This window comes from Labeo rohita, chromosome 5 (genome assembly GCF_022985175.1).
Source record: "Labeo rohita strain BAU-BD-2019 chromosome 5, IGBB_LRoh.1.0, whole genome shotgun sequence".
NCBI classification, from domain to species: Eukaryota; Metazoa; Chordata; class Actinopteri; order Cypriniformes; family Cyprinidae; genus Labeo; species Labeo rohita.
In genome coordinates, this window is record NC_066873.1 from 19,246,945 (window position 1) to 19,260,108 (window position 13,164).

The 13,164-nt window shown below is 38.4% G+C and overlaps 2 protein-coding genes across 4 annotated transcripts; both read right to left on the minus strand.

Annotated features, from left to right (window-relative positions):
* Positions 1 to 607: 607 nt before the first annotated feature.
* On the minus strand, positions 608 to 6,033 carry dmrt2a (doublesex and mab-3 related transcription factor 2a). Of its 3 annotated transcripts, none has more exons than XM_051108979.1 (5): positions 5,812 to 6,033; positions 5,547 to 5,696; positions 2,699 to 3,061; positions 2,380 to 2,482; positions 608 to 1,961 (listed from the first exon to the last, which is right to left on the minus strand). In XM_051108979.1, exons 3-5 carry the CDS (start codon positions 3,035 to 3,037, stop codon positions 889 to 891), a joined length of 1,515 nt encoding a protein of 504 aa, XP_050964936.1. In that variant the 5' UTR covers positions 3,038 to 3,061; positions 5,547 to 5,696; positions 5,812 to 6,033; the 3' UTR covers positions 608 to 888. The 3 variants fall into 3 exon arrangements, with proteins under 3 accessions (XP_050964936.1, XP_050964935.1, XP_050964934.1); XM_051108978.1 differs by having other exon boundaries at positions 5,547 to 5,699; XM_051108977.1 differs by lacking the exons at positions 5,547 to 5,696; positions 5,812 to 6,033 and adding an exon at positions 3,333 to 3,682.
* Positions 6,034 to 7,978: 1,945 nt separating this feature from the next.
* On the minus strand, positions 7,979 to 11,322 carry dmrt3a (doublesex and mab-3 related transcription factor 3a). The gene is made up of 2 exons (XM_051110602.1): positions 10,784 to 11,322; positions 7,979 to 9,293 (listed from the first exon to the last, which is right to left on the minus strand). Exons 1-2 carry the CDS (start codon positions 11,163 to 11,165, stop codon positions 8,323 to 8,325), a joined length of 1,353 nt encoding a protein of 450 aa, XP_050966559.1. The 5' UTR covers positions 11,166 to 11,322; the 3' UTR covers positions 7,979 to 8,322.
* Positions 11,323 to 13,164: the final 1,842 nt, after the last annotated feature.

Here is a 13,164-nt window from a genome sequence, read left to right on the forward strand (position 1 = left end):
TTTGCAGATATTTACATTGACTCTAGAACGTAATAACAACAAACAGCGTTGCTGTTGTTCTGTAAAAGCCTGTTAAAATGCTTAAACAAGTCTTATTTTTTAAACAAGTTCTTTTTTTTTAAACCTAGTCATAACTTTTTTGAAATTAAAAAGTAAGACTGATTATCACTTTGCTAAATCCTAGTTAACGTAGCTACTTGACATAGTGGCTTTTAACAAATTAAAAGCATCTCAACCAACAATTGATTGTTTAAAGTCATTATAATTGTTCTATATTATTTTTTATTTTTGTATCATATTTGTATATTAAAATGTTCTATCATTAAATAATATTACAGTATAATGTAATATTATCATATTCTACCATAAAATAAAGCAGTGGTTTGTTAAAAGTCATTATAATTGTTCTCATGTTCTAAACTCATATTTTAGATGAACAGTTTTCTCCTTTGTTCTATTATAATGTTCCATAAAATGTTTTTGATTATTACTGCATTGATTAAAACCCTATTTTAATACAAACAGGTTTTTTTTAAAAACAATATCACAATTACAAAATAATATAGGAACATGGGACATCTTAAAATATTAATATTTTCATTTTATTGACACTTAAAGTAGCAAAATTAACATTTACATTTAAATAATCCTACACATTATGATGTATTATAATGTGCAACATGCATGTCTGAAATGGTATGTACATTTATACATATACAGATGTGTTAATAGCACAGATGTGGCTTAGATTAATGCTAGGATCATTTTTGGTTTTTCTCTGCTAAATTTCCAAATGTATGTGTGTGTATGTGTGTGTGAATAAATATACAGTCAGTACAAAATTAGCAAGTACTTTTACGATTATTTTTTTCTCTTTAACACGATGCCTTACTGGGATGTCCGATTTAAAGAAAGCGCTGGTCTTTTTAATATGGCCTCCACTGAGAACGACAGAGACTCTCCTGCGGTGACCTTGGTGCTCCGCGGCTTTGCTACAAGGTCCTTTCCCGCTCTATCTACGCCTTTGAGTCCCACTGTGTCTTTGACTGTACCCTCCCTGAACTTTTTCGCCGCTTCCTCCAGCAGTTCCTTACAGTACGGCCCGTTCACCTCTGGATTCTTGTCATTGAGTGTTTGCTGTATGAGGGAATGGAAGGAGTTGAGCTTCATGGACAGCGTGTGCTTAGCAGTGTCTTTGCTCATGTTGTTGATCGCATGCTCATGTGAAGGGAAAGCTTGTCCATACACCCTCTTAGGAGGCGAGAAGGCCGAACGGGCATTTCCGTTCTGGCCGAGTCCCGTCTGAGCCTCTCTAGGCCCCGGCTGAAGTTCACACAGTGGCTCTGGAGCCACTCGAGAGCCCTCGAGCCTGGACGCGGCCGGCTCCTGCTCAGGCGGGTGGCTCTCGGTAGAAGTCATCATTTTTGGATCCCAAACAGCTCCGGGTTTCAAGTTCTGGACTGCAGTGGCGTTTAAGAGACATTGTTGGTATAACAGGGCGTCGCTAATACCGCTGCTGCCCCGCGGCCACATTACGAAACGTGGCGAGAGCGGGTATTGGCGGTAGGTGGTCGCTACGCTGACATTAGAGGAGATGAGCTCCACGTTAGCTGTCGTCCCACCCGTGGCAGCATACTGCAGGGAGAGATCCAGACAGCCGGGGAGAAACCCGCAGAGGTCTTTGGGAGAAGGTTCAGCTGTGGATGAGGCCGAGGAGGATGAGAAGGCCGTCTTGTAGGAGTTATATTCAGCAGCGTGGACCATACTACCAGGGAGGAAGAGCGAGGCAGAGCTGGACTGGTTGGACTCAAGAAGCTCCCGTTCTTTATACTCTCGTTCCAGCATGATGGTCTCCAGCTCCTTGTCGGCGAAAGCTCGTCTCTTTCTCATGCGGTCACTCAGAGGAGGGGGCAGAGCAGGGCTGGCACCCAGAAATGGGTCATTTTGTACTGGACGATATCCTGTTGACAGAAGACGACTTTGGTTTAATTTACATATAACAACAGACAATGTGCCACTTTTTTCTGTTAAGAATTTTAAAATTCACTGTTTAGTATAAACTTTAATGTGTTTAAATTTCAAGCATCAATAATGTCATGCATTGTATTTTTAAATCATGTACAATAATAAGTTAATACATGTACTGTATTTGAGAGAAGCTTACACCATGAAAATATCCAGAGAGGAACCAAGTGAATTAATGTGAAATGGACAGAAGTCCAAGAAAGGCTGAGAGAAGAGGAGAAAAGAGGGGTAAAATTAGTTTTAAAAAGGAGGGAAAAGGGTGAAATTTCAGATAGATAAATCTAAAGCTTTTAATAAGAAGCAATGAAGAGCTCTCAGTTTGTGCATGCAAAAAAAATAATAATAATAACCCACCTTCTAAAATACTTTTTGCCAGCATGGTCGATGGACGGATGTGTCGCTGATATATACTTCGTCTTTCCACCGGTATTTGCTTTCCAGCTATTCCCTTTTTGTCCTAAAATTGAATTATACATAATTGTAAGACGTTTTACTCTAAATGTTTTGAATCAAAATCGTTTTTTAATGTCGCAACGCAATAACGTTATTAACGCAACACTGTTTTGACTTTCTCAAGCTTTTACCCTCACAATTTCTTTTCTCCGTTTGATACTGCTGACAATAAATGGTCTAAACGGCCTGTTTAGAATTACATTATTTTGCGTACACACACCTCTGTGGCTTGCTGTCTTCGCAGTGCCACTTGAGCAGCCATTACGCGCTGTCTTTCCACAACAAGCAGGCAGTTTGCGCACTGGCAGTCTCTCCACCGGCAGAATCTCTTGTGCCCCTTCAGACAAGACACCACGCCGTGGTTCCTACAGCGGGCGCATTTCGGAGTGCGGCTCAGTTTGCGCTGGTCTCCGGAGCCGAGGTTTAAGCGGCTGGTTTTATCATCGTCTTTGGTCCCCGCGTCGTCCTCCCCAGTGCCGGAAAACACCGCCTGATCATCGCTCTCCGTTTCCAGGCCCTCCACGTCGATCTCAAACTCCGTGCTGGAAAGATCCGTCATTTTCAAGACGCGCGTAAATACAAGCTGTCCAGAGGAAAAGAAGACATATTAGTAAATTGTTTTAAGGAGGCGTATGGCAAATATGTAATATTAATTTAACTCGTCAATTAATTACTCAAATTAGATTTGCATCACTAATTCAATTCAAAAGGGGTTGGGAACGTTTAATGAATTTAGCAATGCAGCTCGTAATTTTTATTTTACTTAAAAAAAATTAAAGCAGCCATTAAACTTATGTTCTGACTTTTTACAGTGTATTTTAAAATGATTTCAGTGGCATCCCATTGACACTTACCTTGCTAAAGTAGATCAATAAAGGATAAGTGGATATCCAACAACTTCTTTAAGACTAGAACCCAGCGCTGTTGAAGTGATAAAAAGCGCACCTCCAGGGAAAATTAGGCCGCCTTCACATAAACATCAATGAACGACATTTACTCTACCTGATCTGTCACTGCGCTGTGATGAGAGCCTCTCTCAGCCTTTCAACTCTAAGATACGCGCAGCAAATCCAACACAGCCAATGGGGAAGCGCCGCTCGCAACGAGCCAATCAGGAGCCCGCGTTTGACAGCATGTCCCGATTGGCTTGATGTGAACGGAGCTTCCCCGTTGGCTGGAATTGAAATCACTCTTTGAACGAAGTTCTTAATGGGGTGAAGTTACAAATAAAACATTCCTAGGAAACGATCAATTAATCACGGAGGACAATGGAGGTTCAGCTGTTTAATGCGTCTAGTTTAAAACCCCCATGTTTTGGCTCATACATAGAGGCTATTATTTATTGTTAATTCTAGGTATATTACATTTAATTATTTTTCCAACTTAGTCGCGGCACTGAGTTGTATTAATAAAAGAATCTTTAATAAAAGAATAAAAAAATAAAAATAAAATAAATTGACACTGGCGAATGCTTACAGAAAAGAACAGGCTAGCCTAAACGCTTTTTCATATTTCGTGATTGTTACTCTCGGTATACATTTATTAAATTAGCCTTGAATGTTTGGACAACAGAATTATGATGTTTAATTTTAGCAAAAGCGTAGCATTTGCAAGTTACGTTGTAATATTTCGTTAATGTGCTTGCAGTGGCTAAAGTAACCACTAATTGACAATATTCAAATTACAGTTGGTGAATGCAAAAACTGGCAATGGATTTTCATTTTTATTCAAATGCGCCTAACAGCGTTGCCATACAGGTGTTTTTTGTTTTTGTTTGTTTGCTTTAAGTTATAAATATTAGTATATAAATATTAATTATGAATAGACATGAGCATTAACGTATTCATATATATTTTTTTCTTCAATCTTAAAACATTGAATAAATGTTCATTTAAAATACTAAATGATATTTGTTACAATACAGTTTAATTAGTCACATAAAGATTGCATTTTAAATGTATAATTTAATGTTTAGGAACGGTTGTCTGACAAATTAGTTTGGCTGTTAACAAGACACTAGATCTCTTGTTACACCAATTAATATCTTTCTGAGTTGCTGTTGACAATGCATAACCCTTCGGGGATGCATTTACACACAGTTTTCAGCTCTAGATAAAGCGAGATATGACAGTTGACACAACAAGCGATACTTAAAAAACACTGACTAAGCATGCGGGAAGGCGACACAAAACACAATTCTCTTTGTCCCGATCGACCTACCATGTGTGATGTTTCTCAAAACAAAGTAAAATCAACTGACACTAAAGAATGTCACAGCTACTGTCCGTGATGGCTTTGCAGCATATGCGGGACGTGGGAGAGTAAAGCTTGTTTGGTTTAAATAAACAACAAATATGTGGTTGGAGTCTGCACACCGTTTTAGGCTTTCTAATCCACTGCGGTATTTTGTCCACAAATGTCCTGCGTAATTTGGAGGTTGCAAAGAAATGTCTGTAACCTAATTTGTCGATATATTTTAAATATATGGCTTTATTATGATCTTACATGTAACAGTGAATTTTTAAAAAATGCATATAATAATAATAACAAAAATAATGCATTTTATTGAAGGCGCGTATTGTTATTTTCATCACTAATGAAAACGCGGATAGACCAAGGCCTAAATTCCGTTCAGTGGATTATCTGTTGTAAGGTTTTGTGCCTTATAGGCTGTATTTATTTATTTATATGCATTTTTTAATATTGCGTCAGCTGAATATTCGACAACCAGATCTAATACAATGCATGCAGGCTGTATCCATCTTTCACAGCCTCGGTTTCCTTCGTCAAAAAAATAAATAAATACATAAATAATAATTTTTTAAAAAAATGGCATCTACCGTGATCATTATTTTTCGTCTACATTTTTATATATTAAAAAAACAATAAATTAATGTGAGGATTAAAAAGTTAATTAATAAGGATTTATAAAACGTCATGCTAGTTTAGGGAAACGATCTCATTGGATTTGGCAATACGTTTTTATTTAATAGGTAAGCAGGATGGTATTTATAGGGTGATTTTGGTTAATTGTCTGTCTGGTCTTTCCCGTCATCTCTGTTACTCACATGTGGTGAAGATGTTTGCCGTGCAGGTGCAGCTTTGCCACTCGCCCTTCTTCCCTCTTAATTTATTGGCAAGGTTACGGCCGGCAAACCCAACTGCTACCCAGGGTGCAATTTCCCCATGTGGAATGCTTTGATCTTCTCTTTTCCCTTCTTCTAAACACATATGACAATGCCAAACGGAGAAAAATCGCAGTGTCTTTATTGTTTAGCGATCTCTGTGCATGAAGATTTATAGAATAGCCTACGCGAGTGGTTGTTTTATTACCCAGAAATGCCTTTTTCGCTTCTTTGTCATCCCGTTATTAGCTTGCCTTGAGAAGCGAGGCCCATATTAGTAGCCTGCATTGTTGAGGACTCAGGTCATTCAAAAGTTTACTTTGTGATACAGTGCAAATGCAGGTCCATCATGGTTGAAACGCCCTCAGACACGTTCGAGGATATTTATTTACAACCAGTGATCAGTGACAGGCCTTCTGGTTAGGTTGAGGGTGTGTCACTCACATACGTTACACACTGCAATGTAACCCGATCGGAGTGTAGACTAGAGATTTGTGAGTTCACTGAATTCCCTGTTATGTTAATTAGCATTTGAAGACGCTTGATGGATCGGTAACACGTGCAACCTGCTGAATGCTTAACCACTCATAATTTGTCTGTCCGGCTGATGTATAGGAGAACGCAGGGCCTTGTTGACTTAGAGGCACAAATTCAAATGTCAGCATTAAAAGCTGTCGCTCGGTTAAGTCAACAGATGTGTTAAATAGAACTGCAACACCTGCAAACTCGAGCGACCGCTGGTTTAGCATCACATAGTACGTTTATAAACACTATGAAACCTAAACAGGGTGTCTTAAATAAGCAACAAGGCACAACAAAAAGCCATTTTGTTTTGAATAGATGTATTAGTTACGTATTATCGTGCACGACAGTACCTCAAAGACTGTGTAATGTAATGTTTGACGTTTGCATAATTTGTCTGATTATAGGCCTGGGCAGCATAGAGAGATTCTTTAGTACACAAGGTATATCACAAGGTGACAGTATTGAGTCATTGTTGGTGTTTTCATAGTGAAGCATTCCTGCACACACAGCACTTTTACTGGAGGCGACAAGGTATCAAAAATATATTTCAATAATGATAATAATACAGTATGAATTATAGAATTTGATGAAAAGATGATTTGATGGTTAGATGAGATTTACCGTGAATGTTTTTTTATTATTATTATTATTTAATTTGATTTAGATGTTTCCCATCAAATTTTGCATTCTAACACATATTGGCTTTTAGTGTTGATTATGTGTTTAGGTTGCGTTTCTACAAATAAAATGTCATACAGGAAGCAGAACTATTTCTGAAAGCGAAGAGTATTTTTGAAACTCTGTCTGTCTCTCCTTTCTCTACTAGGGGTCAGTTCTGCCACATGCACGAAATTATTGTCTATTGTTAAGAATGTCCACTAGATGGCGCGGTTAGCTCATTTTTCTGCCCCTTTTATCATTGATAATAGCAAATAATTTTCCATTATAAATACTTTGTTCCCAATGTAAAAATAACCCGTTGTATTCACTTTATAATCACGCTTTTCACTTTTACATTACTAACGTAAACCTTTAGATAATAAACAGCAAATGTTTTTTTTTTTTTTTTTTTTTTTTTTTTTCTAAATATAGAACGATGACGAATTGTTCATTTAGTATTATTAGACTTAGTTATTATTTGTGACCCAGGACCAGTCTAGTAGCACGGGTATATTTGTAGCAATAGCCAACAATACATTGTATGGGTCAAAATGATCGATTTTTCTTTTATGCCAAAAATCATTAGGATATTAGTAAAGATCATGCTTCATTAAGATATTTTGTAAATTTTCTACTGTAAATATATCAAAACTTTAATTTTTGATTAGTAATATGCATTGCTAAGAACTTCATGTGGACAACTATAAAGGTGATTTTCTCAATATTTTGATTTATTTTTTTTTGCACCCTCAGATTCCAGATTTAAAAAAAAAAAAAAAAAATTGGCCAAATATTTTTCTATCCTAACAATGTATTCAGCTTTCAGATGTATAAAATCGAAATAAAAAATGACCCTTATGACTGGGTCCTTTTGTGGTCCAGGGTCACATATAATAAAAATATTGAGATATGGCTGGCCTTACAACTGTACTTACTGCATTAATTATTTATTTTTTAAATGCAAGGAGAATACAAGGTGTCCCTTGAAGTTTAAATTTGTTACTATAGTTTTAATTTGATTTAATTCTTGCTATTGAATTTTTTATTTTATATTTTAAAAACAATTTTATTTAATACCTAAGGCATTTTTTCTTTTTCTTTCTTTAAAAAAAAGTTTTGTTTTACGTTATACGTATTTGATTGAGGTAAACACAATGACAATAACAGTACATGGAAGGTTTATTTGCCATACTTTTACATGCAGGACTGCTGGAATATTTCTACATTAAACTGTTATCGATGGTACATTTCATGCAAAGTGGAAATAGAGATCACTGTTCTCAAATATATTAAGTTATTCAGACTTTTTGGTCAAATAATAGTACCTTAATGATTTTCCCCCCCAAAATTAAAGCTAATGTTATTCCACACATGATTAAGTTGGCACAACAACCTCAAATCTGATAGAAATACAATACCTCAAGTAATGCACTGTAAGTCTTTTCAATGCGCTCCTAGATGAGCAGTCTCTTTTGTATCATTTCAAGAAGCCATTTGAAACATATTTCAGTGCTTTTTTTTCCCCACTTAGGAGTTAGGAGGAAGTGTTCAGGATCCTGGAGTCTGAGGAGTCAGATCTTTCATCGTACTCCTCATCTGCAGCATACATGCTCTGTTTGGCAATGACAGGACAGCTCTCCTCCTGGATGCTGATTCGATGCTCCTCGCTGGGCCTGCTGGTGAGGAGCGGTGAGCTGCGGATCACTCCGGCTGAGGGGCCTGAGAACGGAGGGACGTACTGCGAGCGCAGCTGATATTGCTGCTGTAATGTCATGGTATTCCACAGAGTCACATCGTTGTGCACGAAGGGCCCGGCTTGGCCACGGCTTAACGAATTCCTCAGCATGAGGGGGTATCGAGGCGGCTGGGGGAAGCCGTGCTGGAGAGGCATGCTAAGAGGGCCTGGTACAACTCCAGCAGACGGCTCTGAGGAGAAGCGCAGGGAATCGGGAACACGGAAGGCCGAACCGACCGACCACTTGGAAGACGAGACCGGGTATGAGCTCAGCGGGTGCTCAAAGAGGTGGCCATTTGTAGGAAGAACCAGGGCATCTGAGTTCTCAGACAAGACCTTTTCTGGTTTCATCGTAGAACGGCTCGAGAGCAGGATCTCGATGGCTCCGACCAGGTCTCCACCGCAGCCTTTCAGGATGAGCTCCAGGACTGCTGGTTTGTGGGCTGGGAAGATCTTCTTCAGGACCTCCAGTGGAGGTCGGTTGGCCCTCAGGCTGAAAGGGAGAGATACAGAGCCTGAGAGGCCTTCGATGAGGATGTTGGGCTCGGGGGAATATTTGGGGTTGTCAGCTTTGGGTTCTGGGTCAGTGCAGGATTTAGACAGGCTGAAGCGGGACTCCTCAAGCTGGGGACTTGGGTCTGAGGTGTCAGGGGTGCAACACAGGTTAGGTTTGGACTCCTCAGGGGAGCTGGCCGGTTCTGGTTCTCTGTCACTGGCACTACCGCCGTTCTCTCCACCAGACTGCTCACCAGACAAATCCTCATTTAGATCTGGAAAAAACACACATGAACATCAACCTCATGAGCATTACAATTTTATACAGTCAAAATAATAATAAAACTGTTAATCTAACTAAATGTTAACATTCATTTGTGACCCTGGACCACAAAACCAGTCATATGGGACAGTTTTTTAAACTGAGATTTGTACATCATCTGAAAACTGAATAAATAATAAAGCTTTCCACTGATGCATGGTTTGTTAGGATAGGACAATGTTTGGCTGAGATACAGCTATTTGAAAATCAGGAATCTGAGGGTGCAAAAAAACTAAATATTGAGAAAATCACCTTTAAAGATGCCAAATGAAGTTCTTAGCAATGCATATTACTAATCAAAAATTAAGTTTTGATATATTTACAATAGGAAATATATACCAATACAGTGTTTTTTTGGCTATTGCTACTTAAGACCGGTTTTGTGGTCCAGGGTCACATATAAATTCTTTAAGGCCTGACATTTCTTTAAAAATAGCTTAAGAGGAAACCATGTTAAATCCAGCTAAAATTCTGACTCAAGTATTGTCCGATTCTGCAGACTAGAAGTGCAACATTCAGGTTATTGACCTGTCAGCACTTCCTGTGATTTATAATGGGCGACTTTATTAGCTGGTCACTTAAAACCGCTGACGCGGTGGCACTGAAAAATATCTCGTCGATTCCACTTCACTACAGTTTTGCAAACTGATTACTTTAGAAACACTTTACATTCATTTGGACTTTATTTGCATTTCAGGTTGAAATGAACGACAGGGCCTTCAATATTACCTGTGATGTGCACTGTCGATCACAGAATACAGTAATCTGTCAAACGATTTAAGTTTATGACGGATGGTGGGCCGATGCCATTTTCGTTCATGTCGGATTGTCTTAAATATTTAAATTTTATTTTTAATTATTCGAACCAAATAATTTAGCAGAACGTTCAGGTTTGGGATGTAGCTATTTTAACCTAACGCAACGCAAACACTGAAAAAATGTTGGAGTAATAAACGTGTGTGATTGTTAAAAAAACACCATAAATAATAAGAATAAAAGGTATTTTTACATTTAGAACAAAATTAATAATAATAGGTATTATTTTAAGTGAAGGCTACTTTTTGCCGGTTTAGGAAAACAGATTATACTTCCAGGAAAGAAAAATGCCCGCATTCTGCATTATCATGTTGTCTCGATCAGTAAGATTGTTTCTAAAACCGTTGCAAAGATATTTTTTTGTTAGATATTTGTGATTATTTTTATTTTTTTTAATTGTTGTGAACGTACAGTACGTTATTTAAAGAGTACCGTGGTTTAAACCCCCTTTCTTGTTTGTTTGTAAGTTTTATAATACATGCTTGTAACAATACTAAAATAATAGGATAACTATGATTAATAAAAAAAATAATAATTTAAGCAAGACGCTATACGCGTTGTCTTCAGTGTTCCTAGAAAATAAAGTAAATTGTCTGAAATATTGTGTGACTTAACATAAGCAATTACCTTGCGGTGGTTTGGGGGTCACTGTCTCTGAGCTCCAGCGCAGGTCTATGTCGCTTGATCGTGGGTTTGCGCTCTGCTCTCCGCTCCCCACCGTGATGCCCGGCAGGGCTCTGAGAGACTCCGGGATCAAACTCTCCAAACTCTCGTTCGCCTGCTGCCGCCTGAGCGCCACCTGAGCCGCCATGACCCGCTGTCGCTCGATGATCAGAATACATTTCTCGCAAGTGCAGTCCTTGAAACGGCAGTAACGCTTGTGCCCTTTCAGCCAGGAGAGCACCCCGTGGTTCCTGCAGCGGGCACACTTGGGGGTCCTCTGGAGGGGCGCTCTCGGCTGGGACACCGGGCCCCCCATGTAGAGGTAGGGCGATCCGTAGCCATTCATTTCTCAAGTCGTTTCCAGAGGTGCCAGAGGCGCAAGTGCATCAGATAAGGTGTAGAGGAAGAGTGCTGTCAAGTATAGTCAAGAGATCAAGCCCCTCTGCTGCTCGCTACACTCGTGATGAGAGGTGTTGACTCTTTAAGACGAGGATCCACCTTTCGCCCCGCAATAAAGAAGTGCATCAGGCGATCTGACACGCGCTAACGACTGACTTCTATTTCTCACATCACGGTCACGAGCAATTTACATTCCCCTGACACTGGATGGAGGGAGGAAGTCTCGCTTTTTTTTCCCCCAATTACAATTAGAATTTTGTGCAACCTATTGCAAACAGCCTACATTTGAGACTTTTTATAAAGTTTTTTTTATGCAGCATGGGAATTAGCTTTATGTCTGATCTGTGAAAGCTTGAAGCCCGCCAAAGGAAGTCAAGATAAATGGGTTTCAAACGTTTGCATTGTTTTTAAGTTTTTAACAACATTTTTAATTCACCGCCAAATATAATAGTAAGATAATTTCACAACATATCACAATGATTTGTTTAAAAAAGCTAAACATATGCCAGAAACAAATCGTCTGCGTGAAAATAACTTTAACATAATTACCGAAATATCGAAAATTACTAAGAAATTAATCTTAAAACGTCGACCCCCATGGAAGTAGCTAGGCCTAATTCAGATTATTTTAATCAACTGTTTAATTCAATTTACAATACAGATTTAAACAGATTTTTATTTTTACGCACACAAAATTGCGGAAACACAAAGACAATAAAGTACACAATAATAATCTATAATTTTGACTGGTTGTTTGAAATCGGACCCACAGCAGTTTTTCAGCATCGTATGAGGCTCTTAGGAGTGCAGTAATTTCAAGAATCAACTGGGAATGTAGAGAAGAATTCACGTAACTGCTGTGCGCTTTTCATGAAAATCCTGCAACGACTTTGGAATTTAGTTTAACCGCACGCTGTGAATTCGAATTAAACACAGGCGACAATAATATGCTGGTTTGCATTTGAATGAGCTCTTAACTTATTCCCATGAAAAATGTTGAATAGTCCGACATGCAGCAAGAGTTAATTGAGCAATATGATTTGGACTTGTACCAAATGAATTCTGGAAGGATCAGACGAAAAAAAAATTAATTGAATCAAGCGAACTGGGCAATGTCATCTACATTAAACAAGACTATTTATTGTGTGCCCTCAGTAAACATACAAAGGCTTTAAATGCAGACTGACGCGCGATGTAAGGTGTAAATTGCAGCACACCTTTCTTAAAATGATGCCCATCGCTTTTAAAGTCCAGTGAAACTCAACACCGGGCACCCTCGAGTCCCGTTTCTGTTCCTAAATGGGTTTATTCAAGCACGTAATGGGATCCCGGCAGCACAACTTTGAGAACTGGGGGCCACGGTAAACTTCACCACATGAACTCGGTTTCCAGGGCTATTAAGCTTTTAATTGGAAAATAGCAGATGAAATTTCAAGGTGACGATAATGCCGCATGCAGGCCGTGTTTGGCGAGGGGAATTCACACCAAGGGGAGTAGGAGGACAACACAAATGCTAATAAAATTATTTACGTTTCTCACCAACACTTCAGAAAATAAACAGGCTACATAAAAAAAATCAATTTCTCTTTCTCTCTCTTAAAAAAAAAAGACTAAGAAGAAGAAAAGGAGAAAAAACGTAAAATATTGTTGAAATTGACTAAATGTTTCCATGTAATATTTTTTACATTAACGGTATTTTATGTAAAATAGAATTTTATGTTAAATATGATTGCCATCGATGTACATAGATATAAAAATAAAGAGAAATGAAGATGAACATGCCCTATATAATACCATACTAAAACTCTAAATGTAAAAGGAGTACAATTCATTTGTTAAGTGTATTCGATAAACTTGCTTGCATTTGTTCTTGTGTGCGATATAAACATGATAACTGAAATAAGCAAACAATTCAAACCAACCAGCAAAGAAATAAATATGTGGAT